This window comes from Vicia villosa, linkage group LG6 (genome assembly GCF_029867415.1).
Source record: "Vicia villosa cultivar HV-30 ecotype Madison, WI linkage group LG6, Vvil1.0, whole genome shotgun sequence".
In the NCBI taxonomy this organism is placed as follows: domain Eukaryota; kingdom Viridiplantae; phylum Streptophyta; class Magnoliopsida; order Fabales; family Fabaceae; genus Vicia; species Vicia villosa.
In genome coordinates, this window is record NC_081185.1 from 18,307,151 (window position 1) to 18,317,564 (window position 10,414).

The window sequence follows — 10,414 nt, forward strand, 5'->3', positions numbered from 1 at the left end:
TATTAGCCATTCAAGGTGTTCACCTTGGGGACTAGCACTACACAACCACCTCCTAACTTATGTTTTTCTCTTGTTTTTCAAAGCTCGGGTTGAGAGCTTCACTCAAACATCATTCCCATACCCACAATTGAGTATATACAGAAATAAAATAAAAGCAATAAAGCAAGAGTAAAGAAACATAAATAATACAAGAATAAAATATAAAGAGCATAAGAATAAGCATAAAGAATATAAGAACAAACAAAAGTAAACACTCAAGCATAAAACAAACTAAACTAGGGTTGACTCTCTTAGGATTGTCCCCAGCAGAGTCGCCACTTTCTGTAGCGGTAAAAATGTGACTCGAGCGTTTATCGCGCGCTCGAAGTACAACAGAGTCGCCACCGAACTTTATTTATTCCAAAAAGGAAAGGGAAAATATCGATAAAACCCACAAAGAGAAAAAGAAATAGGATAAGATGGTCATCGCAACCAAATAAGGGTTCGGGAGTCGGTTAAGCAAGGGGAAGGTATTAGCACCCCTCACCTCCATCGTACTCGATGGGACCCATTTAGTTAGTTTTGTATTTGAGTGTTAGCGTAATGTTTGTGTTCTTTGGCTTATTAACCGAGAAAAGATGAAAGAAATATTTTTTAGGGTTTTCTATTATTGTGAGGAAAAAGAAAAGATTTTTTTATTATTATGCTCGCCAAGACGTTTGTATCTTGTGCCTACGTATTCCCTAGTGCAATGGGAAAGTCAGAGCAATCATAGTTCGGGCGAAGAACCACGAAAAGTTTGTTGGTTGATTTTAGCGAGAGGTACTCGGTCGCTTTCAAATGGAAATACTACGCGCACATGGATATGAGATCACTACACGGATGGATAACTAAATCAAGAGTGAGACAAGATTTTAGCCATTATCGCATTCGAGTGGAAGATATTCGATCTTCACATGTGGAAGTATGTTCGTATTGAAAATTGGATAAGTGTCTCGTTTATGAGAAGAGTTTTAAAAGCCATAAGGCAAAAAGGGTTGAATGAAATTGAAGTTGTGTTTTAAACGGACATTTAGCAAAGGATTGAGCATAGGTGTTCACCTAGCGCGTCTTTACCCAAGGTATTGAACAGGAGCGAGCCCCATTGTCACTTGTTGTCCTTGTTAATTAATTTGTTTTAATTCAAAAGATCAGGGTATTCAAGAGGTGTGCACTTCTTGTCACAGAATCTTTCGGTTTGATTAATGTGTTTTAGATTCAAAAGATCAAGGTATTCAAGAGGTGTTCACCCCTTGTCACTTGATTTCTTGATTTGCTTAAGAAAGCTTTTTATTGTTTGATTCAAAGGATCGAAGGTATTCAAGAGGTGTGCACTTCTTGTCACTTGATCACTTTGATTTTATTAATGTATTTTGATTCAAAGGATCAAGGTATTCAAGAGGTGTGCACTTCTTGTCACAGGATCACTTTGATTTGATTAATGTTTTAGTTCAAAAGATCAAGGTATTCAAGAGGTGTTCACTTCTTGTCACTTAACCTCTTGGTTTGATTAAAGAGTTTTGATTCAAAAGATCAAGGTATTCAAGAGGTGTGCACCCCTTGTCACAGGATCTTTCGGTTTGAATAATGTGTTTTGATTCCAAAAGATCAAGGTATTCAAGAGGTGTGCACCCCTTGTCACTTGATTTCTTGATTTGCTTAAGAAAGCTTGTTATTGTTTGATTCAAAGGATCAAAGGTATTCAAGAGGTGTGCACCCCTTGTCACTTGATCACTTTGATTTTATTAATGAAAGGTTTGAAAAAAAATGTTAATTCAAAAGAATCGAGGTATTCAAGAGGTGTACACTTCTTGTCACTCGATCTTTCGATTTAAGAAAAAGGTTTTTGAAAAGAAGAAAACTCGACGATGGATCGAGAATTATTTGTAACGACTTGGCGTTGGACCAAAGTTTATTGATTTTTGGATTGAGATTAATCTAATATTTTTGGTATTTTAATACAAGAAGTAAAATCTAACAAACCTACATAATATACAATTTTTTTTGCGTTTTGTTATATCATAAAAATAAAATCAAACTATACAATATTAATATATATATATATATATATATATATATATTTTTGTATTTCTTAATTAAGCAAGCAAGATCATAACTAAAATAATAGAAATAAAGGATAAAAACAAAAATCAATATCAATAGACTTAAAAGAAAGTAAAATAGGGGTGTGAAGAATGAACAGGGGCGCTGGGCTGTCATTGGAAAAACAGGCCCAAAAGTTGTAAAAAAAACAAATCTCAAGAGGTGGTGTGGCACTGAGTTTAAGGGTGTACATGAGAAATTCGGGTGGGCTGAGACTGTTTAGGCCCAAATTGAATTAAAACAACAACCCTAAATCTATGAGGGATGGCCGCGCCTCTCTTCCTCTCAATTTCTTTGAATCGAGCTTCAACATACTCACATCCCTCTGTTTTTTCACGTTAATCTCTCTTAGTTCTCGTCACTCTCATCTCGACTCAGCAAAACAACAAATCATGCATATGGTACAATCATCACAAACAAGCAAAACACATAAACCAAATCAGTACCCTTGTCCCCACGATTCCCATCAAGATTCGAAATAAATCACATGTTATTTAAGCAAATGGAAATTAAACGCAAAATGAATCAGAAAGGAAACAAACAGAGGTAGTCTTCAGGTACTTTTGCAAGATCTCTTCTCTTTCGATCTACTTCTACTTCTTCTCTTCTCTTGCGTATGTATTGCTTCTGCTGCTTCTGATGTTGTTATGGTTTGCTGTGGATATGTTGAAAAGATGATGCGTATGGAGATTAACTTGAGTGCGGGTGAGTTATGGCAGTGAGTGTTCTGAATGGGAGGGTTGTGGATTTGAGATGGTGTTGAAAGATTGAATGGATGGTTGTTGATTGTAAGGAGTGTTTGAGAAGTTTGTGGTTTCTGGGCAGAGTTTTATGTGTTGATGTTGTGAGGTTGAGTGAAGGTTTTGAGGAATGTGTTGCGTGGAGGGAGTCTGAGTGAAGCTGAAGGTAAGGTTGTGAAGGACAGTGAGTTTTGAGAGTTAATTTCAACAGAGTATTGGTTCTGTGAAGTTGTTCCCCCCTTTGCTGTTGTGATGAATGTCTTTATATAAGCTGAGATTCCTCTTCAAAGTGAATTGAGGGGGAATTTTGAATTCTCTCCTTGTTCACTAAGTTTTCTACTTTGATCCTCTGCTCTTGGAACTTTTCTTGTGCAGATCTTGGCATGGACAAAAGGGTGAAAATTTTGGACTCCATATGCAGGTTGGTTGAGCAGAGCAAGGATGCAGAGCAGCAACAGGGCATTTGGACATATTTGCTTGTTTTGAGATAGCAGGGCGTGGAGAGGGACATTGCAGCAAGTGAAGACAAAACTTTTGTACTATATTTTTTTGTTTGACTTATGGTGTAAAAGTGGACTTAGAAAAAGAACAAAAGGTGCGATTGGGCCCAAGAAACAAAGCCCCTTTTTATTTTGAAAAATAATAATAATAATAAAGATAATAATAAAAATAACAATAATAATATACAAATTAAATTTAATCTAAACTATTTAAACTATTTTTGTTGACTTTAATAAAAAAGTCAAATTTTCAAGTTATGCGAAAAAAAAATGCGATGAATGAATGCACACTAAATATGAATGCGATACTATCAAATGAACGAAATATGTAGGTAAAAAATTAGGGTGCGACACAGTGCTTTAAAAATTTGACCGGTAGCTCGGACCGGTTGAATCGGAAACCGGCTAGGTAATCGGTCTGGTACAATTGGTTGATCAGATGATTTTCATTAAATTTGTGTGAACCGGTCAAAACTGCTAAAATTTAAAAAATCGGCAATTTTTCTGAACCGGCAGTTTAAATGCTTTTTTATATTTTTTATTTAAAAAATTTAAAACAATGTCATTTTAATTATTTTAATGGAAAATTAAAATACAATATAAAAGAAATGAAATAAAAAATAAAGATGTTGCGGAAGCGGTTGATTTTGTTGCAATGGTATTGATATTGAAGAAGATCCCAACATTAAAATATTTTTTCTTCCTTAAAATTAAATTTAGTTGACAATGGAGTTATTTTGTTATAAATTATTCAATTAGATTATGTTGCAATTAAGCTTTGTTTGTAATTTTGACCTATTTTGTTATGTGATATATATGTTTAAAACTTGAATTTAAATTATGAATTTGTGAATTTATTTATGATATGATATTTTCAAAAAATTTAACTGCTAGTTATAATTTGTAGAGACTGAATCATCAGATTCGACAAGTTTTATACCTATATAATTTTGTTATAACGACTGACCTATTCAACCGAGTTATCCAGTTTAATCCGATTAGCCAAGCGATTCGACTGGTGACCTAGTGTTATGACCAATAAACCAATGATCCAGTATTCTCACCGATTTAATGCCTGATCCGCTTTCTAAAACACTGCTAAGGAGTATCCGAGTAGCATTCTTCAAAGATTCCAAATAAAAAATTCTTTTTAAATAAATAAATTATTTTAACTTCTAATTTATTATTTATTGAATATAATTATTTCCAAACAAAAACATATCATTTGTTTTTTAAAAAAGTTAATTATTTTAATTTCTAATACAATAAATACAACTATTTATAAATAAAAACATACCTTTTTTTTTTACTTTTTAAACTCTTGAAGAAGCATAGTGTTTCCCTTTAATAATTTTATAGTGCATTTTATTATGAATTTTCTTTTTTTTTTTCAACCTTTTTATTATTTATTTGCATTAATATAAGTTATACTATAAACTAAAACTAGGAAAATGCATAACTTTTTAATATATAATATTAATAATATTTAAACATTAATGATGAATCAATCCATTAACTTTATTTAAGATAACATAGGATTGTCAAGCTATCTCCTATAAGAATAAGATAATTATTAAGATTGAGACCTGAATATTAAATAATAAATTTAAAATATTTTGTATTAATAAAATTATTCAAGATAACATAGGATTGTCAAACAACGGTTTACGTATAAAGACCAGCACCAATATAAATGCTCACGAACATTATCATCACCATATAGCATGCTTTATGCTTTTTTTCATTTACCACAATTACGATGATGTTGAAAAAATGCTACTACTATAAAATCTTTACTTAATTCAACATGAAACCACACAAGGAAATTTGACTATCGGAAGACTTATACTACTAGTACAAGATTTTACTTTGATAACTAGTAAGAGACCCGTGCTGCCGCACGGGTTATTTTTTAGTGATGTTGTGTTATTCCGGATAAATTTACAAATGGAATATGACTATAACGAAAAGATATAATCTGCCAAAAAAATATATTGATAGTCTTGTTAATGTCATGAAAATGAAGAAGTATTATCCTCCATATGAATATTGTTGGCTCTAGTAAAATTCCAAATGTTATAAGCCTAATACTGACCAAACAATATGCTTCTATGAATAAGCAGAGAAATACAAAATGTGTTACAAAAGCCAAAATGTGTTACAAAGAACAGTCAACACAAAAAGTTGGTTGTGTTTTAATTTTTTTATAGTACAAAATATAATGAATTATTGTTGAACTTGACTTTGACTTACTAAGTAAGTTTACTTTGATAGTGATAAAAGAAAATTTGGTTTTCTCTGTCACTTGTCTCACCCTAAACAAGAAACTTATTTTAAATGAAAGTTGTCACATTCATTTGTGTGGGGCTCATAATAAAGTATGGATCAATTTCTTTCAATTATCATTTTACTCTTCTTCTATTCATTTGCAAAAGAATGATTAAATTTGAAAGGATAATGTCTCTTTTCATCCAAAAGTTGATGTTACTAACTCTTTGAAAGAAAAATTAGATTTAACTCTTTATTGCAGATCTATCAATTTTGGGATTCAAGTTCTTAAACCTGGTGCTAGTTTTAGTTGGAAGACTAGTTTTAAAATTAGTGAAAGATATTACTACTGCGAATTTCTATGCAATAGTGAAACACACTACTATTTTGAAAACAGAATTGATATCCTTACACCTTCAAGTTACACCTACACCGTAGATGTATACGGTTTTGTTTCGTTTATTATATTTAATAATTATCTTTTCATTTTTCTAATACAAAAACACTCATATCTTTGCTATATTATTGGTGGTGTAAGTATACGGTGTTAATTTCTAGTGTCACAATAGCAAACCTCTTTTGAAAAATGCTACTGTTACAACTCAAATTTACATTACACAGTATTTCTTGATCTGATGCGTTTTAAACAAATAAAATGTTATTAAATGTAACATAGATATGATAAAAAAGATATAATTCAACTTGATAATACCTTTCCATAATACATAAAGATTCAAACAATACACACAAAAGTTGACTTCCTTTATTATAAATAATACATTCATTAGAAAATTCATTATTATCTGAGGAGACGTAACAGTGGTAAGGTAAATGAGTACCTAAAGACTAACTCTAAAATTCAACCACGTTCCATATGGAACATATATTGACTAAGTGATAAACTGGTGTTGCGAAATGGTGAAAGCTTTCTCTTGAAACCGTTGAGTTCGATAAAGCAGGCAATGAACCACTCAAATTATTGAACCTAAAATCCCTCACATGATCAGCACCAGTAACATATTCATCTTCGGTTCTTGGAGGTGACTTTGGCAACGGTCCGTAAAGTTTGTTATGTGAAACATTCAAGGATACCATTCTTGAAAATAAATAATAAAACCATTTAGGAAATGAATCTGAAATACCAGCATTAGAGATGTCTAGATCAGAAAGTTCTGTTTGATGTTTGAGCCATACTGGAAATTCAGGACCCAATTGGCATGATGATACATATAGATTTTCAAGTTTGAAAGGAGGTATCCAGTGTGAACTCATGTTAAATGACAATGAGTTTTGAGACACATCCAACAATGTCAACTCAGATAAGTTTGATAGATGTGTTTCATTAATCATACCATTCAACTTATTGGAAGAGAGAGACAATGACCTAAGACTATGATATCCACAGCACTCAAATCGGTTAAAACTCAGATCTAGATCGATTATGGACGGCGGATTTGCATCATCAATGATATCCACAGCACTCAAATTGTTATGAGAAAGATCTAAATTTACAAGAGAATGAAAATACCATTTGGGTACTAGACCGACAAGGTTGGTATTGTGTAGGGATAATACCAATAGAGATGAAAAGCATGAAAGATTAGGAAGTGAGTTACTTGGGAATGGGTTGTCACTTAAATCCAAATTCTCTAAACTATTATTAACACAACATAATTGTTGTATATTGTCGTTGAGTTTGCCAGAGAATTTGTTCGAATTTAAGATCAAACCATTCAATTGACGCATACTCTTAAAGGAGTTTGGTATACTCCCTTGGAGCTCATTATTTGAGAGATCAAGATATTGAAGAAAAATCATGTTTCCAACCTCATATGGAATACGTTGCTACGAGTTAAATGAAACATCAAGAGATGTGAGATCTTTGCAAACATTAGCAAACATCAAGAAATGTTAGAATAGAAGAGTTTAAACTATTACCTCTAAGAGGGAGTGATTTTAGAGAAATAGAAGAATTCACATGGGAATATGATATGTTGAACTGGTTATATGTTTGTGAATATTTTCTTGAAAAGTGGTTATATGTTTGTAAATGTGTGTGAATATTTTCTTGAACACAACCAGCTATTTATATTGAAAGAAATTCATCTATACTTTATTATGAGCCCCACACAAATGAATATGACAACTTGCATTTCAAATCAGTTTCGTGTTTATGGTGAAGCAAGTGATAGAGAAAACAAAATTTTCTTCATTACTATCAAAGTAAAATCTTGTACTAGTATATACTAATCATTTTAAATTCACAAGTCTTGTGTGGGGCGTGGAGTGATTGATTGATTTGTGTGGAATGTATTATTGCATATCACGTGTTTTCAAAACGCAATAGATAAAGAAATACTGTGTCATGTAAAATATATGTGTCAAGGAAGTAAAAAATATGTGTCAAGGAAGGAATGCACATAAATCATCACATATTTCCAAACTTGTCTCAAAACCCCATTTTGCATGTGGTTTCTCTTTGCTAGCTTTGGGATGTTAATTATTAATAAATTAATAAATTGTTTTGATTAATTAATTATTAACTACTAATTTTAATAGGTTATTAATTTAATTTTCATTTATTTAAAATCTTTTTCATAAATTATAATAATTAAATATAAATTAAAAAAACGTTTTAATGTAATAATACTTTAAATCTACTATTTGTGTCAAAGATGTTTATTTCTATTCAATATTTTCAAAATAATTGATTTTGACATAAGAAGACGACCTTACATATCAATATATTTGTTGAAAAACATAAATTTTGCATAAATAAAACTTCATTTATTAAAACGAAATTGTAAAAAAAAAAAATGAAACAACACAATTTTATAACAATATTATAGAATTTTCTCTTATAATAACTAAAAGTACAAACATACAAAAATATATTTAAAGTTTAAATATAATATTCTAAATTAATTATGTATATGTAGTTTTCTAAATTAAACTTTTCTTTAAAAATTTATTTTTATTGATATTCAGTCTTTTTTTTTTTCAATTTCTATTTAATTTTGTTTAGCATTTATTTCTTAAATTTACAATGAAAAATATAAAAGAAGAAAAATTATATGCGCAAAATAGGAAAGAACAGAGAGTACACATAATTATGAGTAGGACAATAATGTGATTTCAATTTCAAACAAATGCATAGATTTTTTTTATTTAATATAATGAGTTTTGTATTCCTTTTCTAATATCATAAAGCTTGAAAATTATAAATAGGTGTACATAAATATAAATATTCAAAGAATAATTTTTTTTTATTAAGGAGAGGGCGGTAAAACGCCCGGAACAACAAGAGGAAACTACAACACAACAGACCTAGGGGTAACGAAACACTATAATCTAAATCTAACAGCTTTTTATACTCTATAGGACAATCCGTAAAGACAACACTTGCTTCTGTCAAGGAATAACACTGATGCACAAGAGCATCCGCCACACAATTTGCTTCCCTATACGAATGAACCACTTCAACCGTCCAATCCTGATCCATAATCCTCTAGATTTTTTCCATAATAATCCCGTGCCGCGAAGCACAAGCCCTGTTACCAATATCCTGCATTATTTCCAAGAATAAATCTTTTCATAGATGATATTTAATATATTTTTCTTTGACTTTATTAAAAACCCAACAATATATTTTTTAAGGCGAAGGTATCTCTTGTGAAATTTCTATCTTTCTTTATTTTTATTTTTGACTTTTAATGTCATCTTCGTGTATATATATATATATATATATATATATATATATATATATATATATATATATATATATATATATATATATATATATATATATATATATATTCTTTTTGAATAATAAATCGACATAACACTTTTCAAATTTAAAAGTAATTAAAATATTATTTTTTTACCAAAATCAAAGAAATATTCATTCAAAGAGTAAATAAATAAAAAACAATTTCTACTAAAATTTAAAAGATGGAATTGCAAATAAACTCGTATTAATAGCATAAAACAAAAAGAGAAAAAATAAACTCTACACCTAAACAAAAATAAAGCAATGATATCACAAACAAAATCTTTTATTATATGTGAAAATAATGTATTTGTTCGTAATGATCTCATGTTGAGCGTTATATAGTGTGAGCGATTAAAACTATCTTCGTGAGATTTGACACCTCACATGAGTTGTCATCCAATTTATTTAATTAAAAAATAATTTTATTCATATAAAAAACTTAAATTTATTGTTATGAACTAAATAAAACTATATAGATATAAAAAAAAAGGATAAGAAGAGAGAAAGCAATATTATATTATATTCTTCAAAAGGGTGAACTTTACATTGCAATGTGGGTCTTATTTATAGGACTCAAAAGAGATGAAAAATCATATTCATTAAGGTGTAATAGGAAGATGAACAACAAGAAGAAGGATGGACATCCACTATCATAAATATTCATAACACTCCCCCTTTGATGTCCATTGAGAATATGCCTCGTTAAAATATTACTAGAAAAAACTCAGTGGGAAAAAATCTAGTGAAATAAAAAGAGTACAATATTCTTTCATTTCCCCCCCTCAGTTGAATGGTCATTTCTTCGATGAAGATTAATCTTGTGTACTAGTTGATTAAAAATTCTACTTGGGAGTGACTTTGTGAAAAGGTCTGCAAGGTTATCACATGAACAGATTTGTTGGATTCTTATATCACCATTCTTTTGGACATCATGAGTAAAAAAGAACTTAGGGGAAATGTGTTTTGTCTGGTCTTCTTTAATGTAACCATCTTTCAATTGAGTGATGCATGTA

At 30.3% G+C, this 10,414-nt stretch overlaps 1 protein-coding gene across 1 annotated transcript; it reads right to left on the minus strand.

Annotated features, from left to right (window-relative positions):
- Positions 1 to 6,362: 6,362 nt before the first annotated feature.
- LOC131611302 (receptor-like protein EIX1) lies at positions 6,363 to 7,668 on the minus strand. Its single transcript, XM_058883360.1, has 2 exons — positions 7,344 to 7,668; positions 6,363 to 7,238 (listed from the first exon to the last, which is right to left on the minus strand). The coding sequence occupies exons 1-2, from the start codon at positions 7,445 to 7,447 to the stop codon at positions 6,482 to 6,484; spliced, it is 861 nt and encodes a 286-aa protein (XP_058739343.1). The 5' UTR covers positions 7,448 to 7,668; the 3' UTR covers positions 6,363 to 6,481.
- Positions 7,669 to 10,414: the final 2,746 nt, after the last annotated feature.

Excerpts from the sequence above, each read along its gene's own strand:
- LOC131611302 (XM_058883360.1), bottom strand. The coding sequence starts at position 7,447 with ATGATTTTTCTTCAATATCTTGATCTCTCAAATAATGAGCTCCAAGGG. Across the intron at positions 7,239-7,343 it reads AATGGTTTGATCTTAAATTC|ACTTCCTAATCTTTCATGCT; the intron begins GAACAAATTCTC and ends CCCAAGTAACTC.